Consider the following 14,230-nt stretch of genomic DNA (forward strand, 5'->3'; position numbering starts at 1 on the left):
GAATTTAGGTAGACTTGTTCTCAAATTTGCTTTGTTAAAATCCCCAGCTACAATAAATGCAGCCTCAGGATATATGGTTTCCAGTTTACATAGTTCCCGTGATGTCCGCCTTGCTGTCTGCTTGAGGGGGAATCTACACAGCTGTCCGCCTTGCTGTCTGCTTGAGGGGGAATCTACACAGCAGTTCCGTGATGTCCGCCTTGCTGTCTGCTTGAGGGGAATCTACACAGCTGTCCGCCTTGCTGTCTGTGAGGGGAGCTGTCCGCCTTGCTGTCTGCTGAGGGGGAATCTACACAGCTGTCAAGGGGGAATCTACACATCTTCCAGAATAGAATTCTCTTGGTAGGTAAAATGGCCGGCATTTGATTGTCTGAATTTGGGTGAAGCAGAAGGACTTGAGTTTCTGAACGTTATGATTACACAGCTCCAATCCTTGAGTTAATCACACAAAGAATACACCCAAACCGTTCTTCTTCTTGCCAGACAGGTGTTCATCTTTGTCGGCGCTGAACATTTGCTCCATGCATGGAGAAGCTACCAGTGGCTGAACTCTGATTCCCAACAACATATGTTTCAGTGAAGCACAGAATGTTACAATCTGGCTGATGTCTCTATTAGCATTTATGACCATTTGAACATCTGTGGCCATGCTTCTGTTATAATCTCCACTACCTCCCCAACTGTAGCCAGAGATTAACTGGCCACCCCATTCATTTTTACTCTCCTTCCAGACCCATATCAAACATCTCCAATCCAAAGTTAAATCTAGAATTGGCTTCCTATTTGCCTTTAAAGCATCCTTCACTCATGCTGCCAAACATTGGATAGTAGTATACTCAGGAGCGGTGGGCGATGTGCACATCTACAGAGCCTGACCAGGTGGCCGCTTCGTCTGCCCCTTCTGCCGTTGTTTTGGGTCGACTACTGGAATCCATTGTCCTGGGTGGAGGTCCAAACAGAGGATCCGATTCAGGAAATGTTCTATTTCTGGTCATAATGTTGGTAAGTTGACGTTGCTCTTATATCCAATAGTTCTTCCCGGCTGTATGTAACAACACTTAAGATTTGCTGTGGTAAATAAATAAATATAAAAAAACGAAATACTGCCGGGATAATAGTTTCCTAAGAGAAAAGAGGTGCCCATCTCTGTCGGCGCCATCTTGTGTTAATTATGGGGTGTAGATTGATAAGGACATGTTTTATTTGATCAATTTTATAGTAAGGCTGTAATGTAAACAAATGTGGAAAAGGTGTGACTTCAAACGTTTGGGGTCACTTAGAAATGTCCTGTACAGACCACCACTCAAATCAAAATCCACACAGACTGGTACTGTACAGACCACCACTCAAATCACATCCACACAGACTGGTACTGTACACCAAACCACCACTGTCACCAACTCACATCCACACACTGGTACTGTACTGACCACCACTCAAATATCCACACAGACTGTACAGACCACCACCAAATCACTCAAATCAAATCCACAAATTCCACACAGACTGGTACAGACTGTACAGACCACCACTCAAATCACATCCACACAGACTGGTACTACAGACCACCACTCAAATCAAAATCCACACAGACTGGTAGTACAGACCACCACAAATCAAATCAGACCACCATCAAATCATCCACACAGACTGGTACTGTACAGACCACCACCTCAAATCACATCCACACAGACTGGTACTGTACAGACCACCACTCAAATCACATCCACACAGACTGGTACTGTACAGACCACCACTCAAATCACATCCACACAGACTGGTACTGTACAGACCACCACTCAACATCACATCCATCCACACAGACTGGTACTGTACAGACCAGACCATTCAAATCACATCCACACAGACTGGTCCACCACTTCACATCCACACCTGGTACAGACCACCAATGTGACAGACCACCACTCAAATAAATCCACACAGACTGGTACTGTACAGACCACCACTCAAATCACATCCACACAGACTGGTACTGTACAGACCACCACTCAAATCAACACCACACTGGTACTGTGACCTGACTGGTTCCACACAGACTGGTACTGTACAGACCACCACTCAAATCACATCCACACAGACTGGTACTGTACAGACCACCACTCAAATCACATCCACACAGACTGGTACTGTACAGACTGTACAGACCACCACTCAAATCACATCCACACAGACTGGTACTGTACAGACCACCACTCAAATCACATCCACACAGACTGGTTTTGTACAGACTGTACAGACCACTCAAATCACATCCACACAGACTGGTACTGTACAGACCACAGATCCCACCACTGTACAACCATCACAGACTCTGGAACACAAACAAAAGACTGGTAGACCACCACTCAAATCACATCCACACAGGCCACCACCATCAAATCAAAATCAACACAGACAAATCCAAAATCCACACAGACTTACTGGTCAAACAAAATGTACTGTACAGACCACCACTCCAAATCAAATCCATACAGACTGGTGTGTACAGACCACCAGCTAATCCAAGTCAAATCCATCCACACAGACTGGTACTGTACAGACCTGTGTTCAAAAATGGCAACTCAAATCTAATCCACACAGTACTGAGTCAAACAAAATGACTACAGACCACCACTCAAATCACCACATGTTCCACAGACTGGTACTGTACAGACCACCACTCAAATCAAAATCCACACAGACTGGTACTGTACAGACCACCACTCAAATCAAAATCTGGTACTGTACAGACCACATCAAATGGCACAGACTGGTACTGTACAGACCAGTCAAATCAAAATCCACACAGACTGGTACTGTACAGACCACCACAAATCAAATCACATACAGACCACCACTAATCACATCCACACCAGACTGGTACTGACCACCACTCAAATCACATCCACACAGACTGGTACTGTACAGACCACCACTCAAATCAAAATCCACACAGACTGGTACTGTACAGACCACCACTCAAATCCACAGACCACCATCATTCAAAAGTTTACAGGTCCACACAGACTTAGAAATGTCCTGTGTTGAAAGAAATGTCCTTGTTGCACATTTTCTGCCCATTTAAAATAACATGAAATTGATCAGAAATACAGTGTAGACGTTGTTAATGCTGTAAATGACTATTGTTCCAATGGCACGTTTATAGAAATCTAGAGGATTTTATTTATGGTTCCAAATATCTACAGAGGCTCATTATCAGCAACCATCACTCCTGTGTTCCAATGGCACATTGTGTTAGCTAATCCAAGTACAGAGGTCCATTATCAGCAACCATCACTCCTGTGTTCCAATGGCACGTTGTGTTAGCTAATACAAGTACAGAGGCCCATTATCAGCAACCATCACTCCTGTGTTCCAATGGCACGTTGTGTTAGCTAATACAAGTACAGAGGCCCATTATCAGCAACCATCACTCCTGTGTTCCAATGGCACGTTGTGTTAGCTAATCCAAGTACAGAGGTCCATTATCAGCAACCATCACTCCTGTGTTCCAATGGCACGTTGTGTTACAGAGGCTAATCAGCAACCATCAGTACAGAGGTCCATTATCAGCAACCATGGCACGTTCCTGTGTTCCAACTCCTGTGGCACGTTGTGTTAGCTAATCCAAGTACAGAGAGCAACCATCACTCCTGTGTTCCCATTATCAGAGTCCATTATCACCATCACTCCTGTGTTCCAATGGCACGTCCATTATTGTGTTAGCTAATCAGAGTTTATCATTTTAAAAGGCTAATTGATCATTAGAAAACCCTGTTTATGTTGGCACAGCTGAAAACTGTTGATCTGATTAAAGAAGCAATAAAACTGGCCTTCATTAGACTAGTTGAGTATCTGGAGGGTCAGCATTCGTGGGTTAGATTACAGGCTCAAAATGTCCAGAAACAAAGACCTTTCTTCTGAAACTCGTCAGTCTATTCTTGTTCTGAGAAATGAAGGCTGTTCCCATGTGAGAAATTGCCAAGAAAACTGAAGATCTCGTACAACGCTGTGTACTCCCTTCACAGAACAGCGCAAACTGGCTCTAACCAGAACAGAAAGAGGTGTGGGAGGCCCCGGTGCACAACTGAGCAAGAGGACAAGTACATTAGAGTGTCTAGTTTGAGAAACAGACGCCTCACGAGTCCTCAACTGGCAGCTTCATTAAATAGTACCCGCAAAACACCAGTCTCAACGTCAACAGTGAAGAGGCGACTCCGCAGTGCTGGCCTTCTAGGCAGAGTTGCTTCATTAAAAGAAAATGCCATATCTCAGACTGGCCAATAAACATAAAATATTCAGATGGGTTAAATAACAGACACTGGACAGAGGAAGATTGGAAAAAAGTGTTTTGGACAGATGAATCTAAGTTTGAGGTGTTCGGATCATAAAGAAGAACATTCGTGACAAGCAGAAAGATGCCTGAGGAGTGAACCATCTGTCAAGCATGGTGGAGGCAATGTGATGGTCTGGGGATGCTTTGGTGGTGGTAAAGTGGGAGATTTATACAGGGTAAAAGGGATCTTGAAGAAGGAAGGTTATCACTCCATTTTGCAACGCCATGCCATACCCTCTGGACGGCGCTTAATTGGAGCCAATTTCCTTCTACAACAGGACAATGACCCAAAGCACAGCTCTAAACTATGCAAGAACTATTTAGGGAAGAAGCAGTCAGCTGGTATTCTGTCTTTAATGGAGTCACAGATCTCAACCCTATTGAGCTGTTGTGGGAGCAGCTTGACCGTATGGTAAGTAAGAAGTGCCCATCAAGCCAATCCAACTTGTGGGAGGTGCTTCAGGAAGCATGGGGTGAAATCTCTTCAGATTACCTCAACAAATTGACAACTGGAACGCCAAAGGTCTGCAAGGCTGTAATGGAGGATTCTTTGACGAAAGCAAAGTTTGAAGGACACAATTATTATTTCATTTTAAAATCATTATTTATAACCTCGTCAACGTCTTCACTATATTTCCTGTTAATTTTGCAACTCATTTCATGTATGTTTTCATGGAAAACAAGGACATTTTTAAGTGACGCCAAAAGTTTGAACGGCAGTGTATATATATATATACTTCTTACGAACAGAAACTTTGAATGTTTGTATGCATATAAAAAGTGTGATTTTTGTAACAATCCTGCGAGCGTCGTACTCACACCCACAGGACATAACCCTTGATAAATACTAATCGTTCTCAGCATCAGTGTCAACATCAGCATCAGTGTCAGCATCAGCATCAGTGTCAGCATCAGCATCAGTGTCAGCATCAGCATCAGTGTCAACATCAGCATCAGTGCCCAGCATCAGAGGTGCCAGTGTCAGAGACGGAGCCCAGACTCAGCATCAGTGTCAGCAGACAGTGTCAGCATCAGCATCAGTGTCAGCATCAGCATCAGTGTCAGCATGCCTGTGTCAGCATCAGGTCCATGACTTTGACTATTTCAAAATAGGCCCTAATGAACCAGGTATCTGGTCAGAGACGGAGGCCCAGACTGAAGTAAATGCCTGGCGGGAATAACCTGAAGTAAGGTACCATGAAATACGGAGGCACAACCAAAAAGGTGCTAAGAAAAACACTTTGCCCAGACTGAAGTAGAGGTGCCAGTGTCAGAGACGGAGGCCCAGACTGAAGTAGAGGTGCCAGTGTCAGAGACGGAGGCCCAGACTGAAGTAGAGGTGCCAGTGTCAGAGACGGAGGCCCAGACTGAAGTAGAGGTGCCTGTGTCAGAGACGGAGGCTCAGACTGAAGTAGAGGTGCCAGTGTCAGAGACGGAGGCCCAGACTGAAGTAGAGGTGCCTGTGTCAGAGACGGAGGCCCAGACTGAAGTAGAGGTGCCAGTGTCAGAGACGGAGGCCCAGACTGAAGTAGAGGTGCCAGTGTCAGAGACGGAGGCCCAGACTGAAGTAGAGGTGCCTGTGTCAGAGACGGAGGCCCAGACTGAAGTAGAGGTGCCAGTGTCAGAGACGGAGGCTCAGACTGAAGTAGAGGTGCCAGTGTCAGAGACGGAGGCTCAGACTGAAGTAGAGGTGCCAGTGTCAGAGACGGAGGCTCAGACTGAAGTAGAGGTGCCAGTGTCAGAGACGGAGGCTCAGACTGAAGTAGAGGTGCCAGTGTCAGAGACGGAGGCTCAGACTGAAGTAGAGGTGCCAGTGTCAGAGACTGAGGCCCAGACTGAAGTAGAGGTGCCTGTGTCAGAGACGGAGGCCCAGACTGAAGTAGAGGTGCCAGTGTCAGAGACGGAGGCCCAGACTGAAGTAGAGGTGCCTGTGTCAGAGACGGAGGCCCAGACTGAAGTAGAGGTGCCTGTGTCAGAGACGGAGGCCCAGACTGAAGTAGAGGTGTCAGAGACGGAGGCCCAGACTGAAGTAGAGGTGCCAGTGTCAGAGACGGAGGCTCAGACTGAAGTAGAGGTGCCAGTGTCAGAGACGGAGGCCCAGACTGAAGTAGAGGTGCCAGTGTCAGAGACGGAGGCCCAGACTGAAGTAGAGGTGCCAGTGTCAGAGACGGAGGACCAGACTGAAGTAGAGGTGCCTGTGTCAGAGACGGAGGCCCAGACTGAAGTAGAGGTGCCTGTGTCAGAGACGGAGGCCCAGACTGAAGTAGAGGTGCCAGTGTCAGAGACGGAGGCCCAGACTGAAGTAGAGGTGCCTGTGTCAGAGACGGAGGCCCAGACTGAAGTAGAGGTGCCAGTGTCAGAGACGGAGGCCCAGACTGAAGTAGAGGTGCCAGTGTCAGAGACGGAGGCCCAGACTGAAGTAGAGGTGCCTGTGTCAGAGACGGAGGCCCAGACTGAAGTAGAGGTGCCAGTGTCAGAGACGGAGGCCCAGACTGAAGTAGAGGTGCCAGTGTCAGAGACAGAGGCCCAGACTGAAGTAGAGGTGCCAGTGTCAGAGAATGTCAGACTGAAGTAGGGTGCCTGTGTCAGAGACGGAGGCCCAGGTTTGAAGTAGAGGTGCCTGTGTCAGAGACGGAGGCCCAGACTGAAGTAGAGGTGCCTGTTAGGAACAGGCTCAGTCAGTAGAGGTTTGAGTCAGAGGTGAGGATCAGACTGAACAGAGGTGCCAGGGTTAGACGGAGGTTAGACTGAAGTAGGGTCAGGGTTTGAGTCGGGGTTATGGTTAGGAACAGGGTCAGGGTTTGAAGTAGGGTTAGTGTTAGAGAACAGGGTCAGACTGAAGTAGAGGTGCCAGTGTCAGAGACGGAGGGTCAGGGTTAGGTGGTTCAGGAGACAGGGCCCAGGGTTTGAAGTAGGTTATGTGTCAGAGAACGGAGGCCCAGGGTTTGAAGTAGAGGTGCCAGTGTCAGGAACAGGGTCAGGGTTAAGTTTAGATGGTTAGAGAACAGGGTCAGGTTTGAGTCAGGGTTATGGTTAGGAACAGGGTCAGGGTTTGAGTCAGGGTTATGGTTAGGAACAGGGTCAGGAGTTTGAGTCAGGGTGAGGGTTATGGTTAAGAACAGGGTCAGGGTTTGAAGTAGGGTGCCTGTGTTAGAGAACAGGGTCAGGTTTGAGTCAGGGTTATGGTTAGGAACAGGCCCAGGGTTTGAGTCAGGGTTATGATTAGGAACAGGGTCAGGGTTTGAAGTAGGGTTATGGTTAGGAACTGAAGTAGGGTCAGGGTTTGAGTCGGAGGGGTTATGGTTAGGAACAGGGTCAGGGTTTGAGTCAGGGTTATGGTTAGGAACAGGCCCAGGGTTAGAGGTCAGGGTTATGATTCAGACTGAAGTAGGGTTGGGGTTATGAACAGGGTCAGGGTTTGAGTCAGGGTTATGGTTAGGAACAGGGTCAGGGTTTGAGTAGGGTTATGTTAGGAACAGGGTCAGGGTTTGAGTCAGGGTTATGGTTAGGAACAGGGTCAGGGTTATGGTTATGGTTAGGAATAGGGTCAGGGTTTGAGTCAGGGTTATGGTTAGGAACAGGGTCAGGGTTTGAGTCAGGGTTATGGTTAAGAACAGGGTCAGGGGGTTGGGGTTAAGAGGGTCAGGGTTATGGTTAGGAACAGGGTCAGGGTTTGAGTCAGGGTTATGGTTAAGAACAGGGTCAGGGTCAGGGTCAGGGTTATGGTTATGAACAGGGTCAGGGTTTGAGTCAGGGTTATGGTTAGGAACAGGGTCAGGGTTTGAGTCAGGGTTATGGTTAGGAACAGGGTCAGGGTTTGAGTCAGGGTTATGGTTAGGAACAGGGTCAGGGTTTGAGTCAGGGTTATGGTTAGGAACAGGGTCAGGGTTTGAGTCAGGGTTATGGTTAGGAACAGGGTCAGGGTTTGAGTTATGTTTAAGGTTGGGGTTATGAACAGGGTCAGGGTTTGAGTCAGGGTTATGGTTTGAACAGGGTCAGGGTTTGAGTCAGGGTTATGGTTAGGAACAGGGTCAGGGTTTGAGTCAGGGTTATGGTTAGGAACAGGGTCAGGGTTTGAGTCAGGGTTATGGTTAGGAACAGGGTCAGGGTTAGGGTTATGTTTCAGGTTGGGGTTATGAACAGGGTCAGGGTTAGGGATGGTTAGGAACAGGGTCAGGGTTTGAGTCAGGGTTATGGTTAGAACAGGTTCAGGGTTTGAGTCAGGGTTATGGTTAGGAACAGGGTCAGGGTCAGGGTTATGTTAAGGTTGGGGTTATGAACAGGGTCAGGGTTTGAGTCAGGGTTATGGTTAGGAACAGGGTCAGGGTTTGAGTCAGGGTTATGATTAGGAACAGGGTCAGGGTCAGGGTCAGGGTTTGGTTAGGAACAGGGTCAGGGTTTGAGTCAGGGTTATGGTTAGGAACAGGGTCAGGTTTGAGTCAGGGTTATGGTCAGGAACAGGGTCAGGGTTTGAGTCAGGGTTATGGTTAGGAACAGGGTCAGGGTTGAGGGTTATGGTTAGGAACAGGGTTTGGTTTGAGAACAGGGTTATGGTTAGGAACAGGGTCAGGGTTTGAGTCAGGGTTTTGGTTAGGAACAGGGTCAGGGTTTGAGTCAGGGTTATGGTTAGGAACAGGGTCAGGGTTTGAGTCAGGGTTATGGGTTAGGAACAGGGTCAGGGTTTGAGTCAGGGTTATGGTTATGGTTAGGAACAGGGTCAGGGTTGAGGGGTTATGAACAGGGTCAGGGTTTGAGTCAGGGTTTGGTTAGGAACAGGGTCAGGGTTTGAGTCAGGGTTATGATTAGGAACAGGGTCAGGGTTTGAGTCAGGGTTATGGTTAGGAACAGGGTCAGGGTTTGAGGGTGGTTGGTTAGGAACAGGGTCAGGGTTTGAGTCAGGGTTATGGTTAGGAACAGGGTCAGGGTTTGAGTCAGGGTTATGGTTAGGAACAGGGTCAGGGTTTGAGTCGGGGTTATGGTTAGGAACAGGGTCAGGGTTTGAGTCAGGGTTATGGTTAAGAACAGGGTCAGGGTTGAGTCAGGTTGGGGATCAGGGTTTGAGTCGGGGAAGAACAGGGTCAGGGTTTGAGTCAGGGTTATGGGGTAAGGAACATGGTTAGGAACACAGGGTCAGGTTATGGTTGGAACAGGGTCAGGGTTTCAGGATGCTCTTTGATGGTTGGAACAGGGTCAGGGTTTGAGTCAGGGTTATGGTTAGGAACAGGGTCAGGGTTTGAGTCAGGGTTATGGTTGAGTCAGGAACAGGGTCAGGGTTTGAGTCAGGGTTATGGTTAGGAACAGGGTCAGGGTTAGGTTATGTTATGGTTAGGAACAGGGTCAGGGTTTGAGTCAGGGTTATGGTTAGGAACAGGCTCAGGGTTTGAGTCAGGGTTATGGTTAAGAACAGGTTCAGGGTTTGAGGCAGGGTTATGGTTAGGAACAGGGTCAGGGTTAGGATATGTTTAAGGTTGGGGTTATGAACAGGGTCAGGTTATGATTAGGAACAGGGTCAGGGTTTGAGTAGGGTTATGGTTAAGAACAGGTTCAGGGTTTGAGTCAGGGTTATGGTTAGGAACAGGGTCAGGGTTAGGGTTATGTTTAAGGTTGGGGTTATGAACAGGGTCAGGGTTTGAGTCAGGGTTATGGTTAAGAACAGGCTCAGGGTTTGAGTCAGGGTTATGATTAGGAACAGGGTTAGGGTTAGGGTTAGGTTTTGGTTTAAGAACAGGCTCAGGGTTTGAGTCAGGGCTATGGTTAGGAACAGGGTTAGGGTTAGGGTTAGGTTTTGGTTTAAGAACAGGCTCAGGGTTTGAGTCAGGGTTATGATTAGGAACAGGGTTAGGGTTAGGGTTAGGTTATGGTTAGGAACAGGCTCAGGGTCAGGGATAGGTTGGAGCCGGGGAAGGGTATCAGTCAGGGTTATGGTTAGGAACAGGCTCAGGGTCAGGGATAGGTTGGAGCCGGGGAAGGGTATCAGTCAGGGTTATGGTTAGGAACAGGCTCAGGGTCAGGGATAGGTTTGGGTTGCTCACCCAGCGATGTTGGATACGGAGATGCTCTTTGACAGGTTGGAGCCGGGGAAGGGTATCAGTCAGGGTTATGGTTAGGAACAGGCTCAGGGTCAGGGATAGGTTGGAGCCGGGGAAGGGTATCAGTCAGGGTTATGGTTAGGAACAGGCTCAGGGTCAGGGATAGGTTTGGGTTGCTCACCCAGCGATGTTGGATACGGAGATGCTCTTTGACAGGTTGGAGCCGGGGAAGGGTATGATGGACGTATGTCTTCGGGAGGGAACAACCAATGAGGAGTGGTCTTCTGGAGACAAGATGGCTGACCAGGGTCGCTCCCTCGACGCACCCGCTGTGATGTCATAAGAGAGGGCCAGCGTTAACAGAGGAATGCGGTAGGATGGTATTGGGTTACGTCCCACATGGCACCCTAATCCTTACATAGTGCACATGTTGACATGCAGCCCCGTAGGACTCTATAGGGAACAGATACATCCAGCCCTGTAGGACTCTATAGGTAACAGATACATCCAGCCCTGTAGGACTCTATAGGGAACAGATACATCCAGCCCTGTAGGACTCTATAGGGAACAGATACATCCAGCCCTGTAGGACTCTATAGGGAACAGATACATCCAGCCCTGTAGGACTCTATAGGGAACAGATACATCCAGCCCTGTAGGACTCTATAGGGAACAGATACATCCAGCCCTGTAGGACTCTATAGGGAACAGATACATGCAGCCCTGTAGGACTCTATAGGGAACAGATACATCCAGCCCTGTAGGACTCTATAGGGAACAGATACATCCAGCCCTGTAGGACTCTATAGGGAACAGATACATCCAGCCCTGTAGGACTCTATAGGGAACAGATACATCCAGCCCTGTAGGACTCTATAGGGAACAGATACATCCAGCCCTGTAGGACTCTATAGGGAACAGATACATCCAGCCCCGTAGGACTCTATAGGGAACAGATACATCCAGCCCCGTAGGACTCTATAGGGAACAGATACATCCAGCCCCGTAGGACTCTATAGGGAACAGATACATCCAGCCCTGTAGGACTCTATAGGGAACAGATACATCCAGCCCTGTAGGACTCTATAGGGAACAGATACATCCAGCCCTGTAGGACTCTATAGGGAACAGATACATCCAGCCCTGTAGGACTCTATAGGGAACAGATACATCCAGCCCTGTAGGACTCTATAGGGAACAGATACATCCAGCCCTGTAGGACTCTATAGGGAACAGATACATGCATCCCTGTAGGACTCTATAGGGAACAGATACATCCAGCCCTGTAGGACTCTATAGGGAACAGATACATGCATCCCTGTAGGACTCTATAGGGAACAGATACATCCAGCCCTGTAGGACTCTATAGGGAACAGATACATCCAGCCCTGTAGGACTCTATAGGGAACAGATACATCCAGCCCTGTAGGACTCTATAGGGAACAGATACATCCAGCCCTGTAGGACTCTATAGGGAACAGATACATCCAGCCCTGTAGGACTCTATAGGGAACAGATACATCCAGCCCTGTAGGACTCTATAGGGAACAGATACATCCAGCCCTGTAGGACTCTATAGGGAACAGATACATCCAGCCCTGTAGGACTCTATAGGGAACAGATACATCCAGCCCTGTAGGACTCTATAGGGAACAGATACATCCAGCCCTGTAGGACTCTATAGGGAACAGATACATCCAGCCCTGTAGGACTCTATAGGGAACAGATACATCCAGCCCTGTAGGACTCTATAAGGAACAGATACATCCAGCCCTGTAGGACTCTATAGGGAACAGATACATCCAGCCCCGTAGGACTCTATAGGGAACAGATACATCCAGCCCCGTAGGACTCTATAGGGAACAGATACATCCAGCCCCGTAGGACTCTATAGGGAACAGATACATCCAGCCCTGTAGGACTCTATAGGGAACAGATACATCCAGCCCTGTAGGACTCTATAGGGAACAGATACATCCAGCCCTGTAGGACTCTATAGGGAACAGATACATCCAGCCCTGTAGGACTCTATAGGGAACAGATACATCCAGCCCTGTAGGACTCTATAGGAACAGATACATCCAGCCCTGTAGGACTCTATAGGGAACAGATACATCCAGCCCTGTAGGACTCTATAGGGAACAGATACATCCAGCCCTGTAGGACTCTATAGGGAACAGATACATCCAGCCCTGTAGGACTCTATAGGGAACAGATACATCCAGCCCCGTAGGACTCTATAGGGAACAGATACATCCAGCCCTGTAGGACTCTATAGGGAACAGATACATCCAGCCCTGTAGGACTCTATAGGGAACAGATACATCCAGCCCCGTAGGACTCTATAGGGAACAGATACATGCAGCCCTGTAGGACTCTATAGGGAACAGATACATCCAGCCCTGTAGGACTCTATAGGGAACAGATACATCCAGCCCCGTAGGACTCTATAGGGAACAGATACATCCAGCCCTGTAGGACTCTATAGGGAACAGATACATCCAGCCCTGTAGGACTCTATAGGGAACAGATACATCCAGCCCTGTAGGACTCTATAGGGAACAGATACATCCAGCCCTGTAGGACTCTATAGGGAACAGATACATCCAGCCCTGTAGGACTCTATAGGGAACAGATACATCCAGCCCTGTAGGACTCTATAGGGAACAGATACATCCAGCCCTGTAGGACTCTATAGGGAACAGATACATCCAGCCCTGTAGGACTCTATAGGGAACAGATACATCCAGCCCTGTAGGACTCTATAGGGAACAGATACATCCAGCCCTGTAGGACTCTATAGGGAACAGATACATCCAGCCCTGTAGGACTCTATAGGGAACAGATACATCCAGCCCTGTAGGACTCTATAGGGAACAGATACATCCAGCCCTGTAGGACTCTATAGGGAACAGATACATCCAGCCCTCGAGGACTCTATAGGGAACAGATACATCCAGCCCTGTAGGACTCTATAGGGAACAGATACATCCAGCCCTGTAGGACTCTATAGGGAACAGATACATCCAGCCCTGTAGGACTCTATAGGGAACAGATACATCCAGCCCTGTAGGACTCTATAGGGAACAGATACATCCAGCCCTGTAGGACTCTATAGGGAACAGATACATCCAGCCCTGTAGGACTCTATAGGGAACAGATACATCCAGCCCTGTAGGACTCTATAGGGAACAGATACATCCAGCCCTGTAGGACTCTATAGGGAACAGATACATCCAGCCCTGTAGGACTCTATAGGGAACAGATACATCCAGCCCTGTAGGACTCTATAGGGAACAGATACATCCAGCCCTGTAGGACTCTATAGGGAACAGATACATCCAGCCCTGTAGGACTCTATAGGGAACAGATACATGCAGCCCTGTAGGACTCTATAGGGAACAGATACATCCAGCCCTGTAGGACTCTATAGGGAACAGATACATCCAGCCCTGTAGGACTCTATAGGGAACAGATACATCCAGCCCTGTAGGACTCTATAGGGAACAGATACATCCAGCCCTGTAGGACTCTATAGGGAACAGATACATCCAGCCCTGTAGGACTCTATAGGGAACAGATACATCCAGCCCTGTAGGACTCTATAGGGAACAGATACATCCAGCCCTGTAGGACTCTATAGGGAACAGATACATCCAGCCCTGTAGGACTCTATAGGGAACAGATACATCCAGCCCTGTAGGACTCTATAGGGAACAGATACATCCAGCCCTGTAGGACTCTATAGGGAACAGATACATCCAGCCCTGTAGGACTCTATAGGGAACAGATACATCCAGCCCTGTAGGACTCTATAGGGAACAGATACATCCAGCCCTGTAGGACTCTATAGGAACAGATACAT

General features: G+C 48.2%; 1 protein-coding gene across 1 annotated transcript in view; it reads right to left on the minus strand.

Annotated features, from left to right (window-relative positions):
* Window positions 1–7,460: 7,460 nt before the first annotated feature.
* Window positions 7,461–14,230, minus strand: part of LOC127926759 (A-kinase anchor protein 13-like) — a 73,435-nt gene continuing 66,665 nt past the window's right edge. Inside the window, exon 10 of the mRNA XM_052512298.1 lies at window positions 7,461–7,481. Coding sequence (XP_052368258.1) covers window positions 7,461–7,481 — 21 coding nt within the window. The remainder of the gene's footprint in view (window positions 7,482–14,230) is intronic.

The sequence above is a fragment of the Oncorhynchus keta genome, unplaced genomic scaffold, assembly GCF_023373465.1.
Source record: "Oncorhynchus keta strain PuntledgeMale-10-30-2019 unplaced genomic scaffold, Oket_V2 Un_contig_8186_pilon_pilon, whole genome shotgun sequence".
NCBI classification, from domain to species: Eukaryota; Metazoa; Chordata; class Actinopteri; order Salmoniformes; family Salmonidae; genus Oncorhynchus; species Oncorhynchus keta.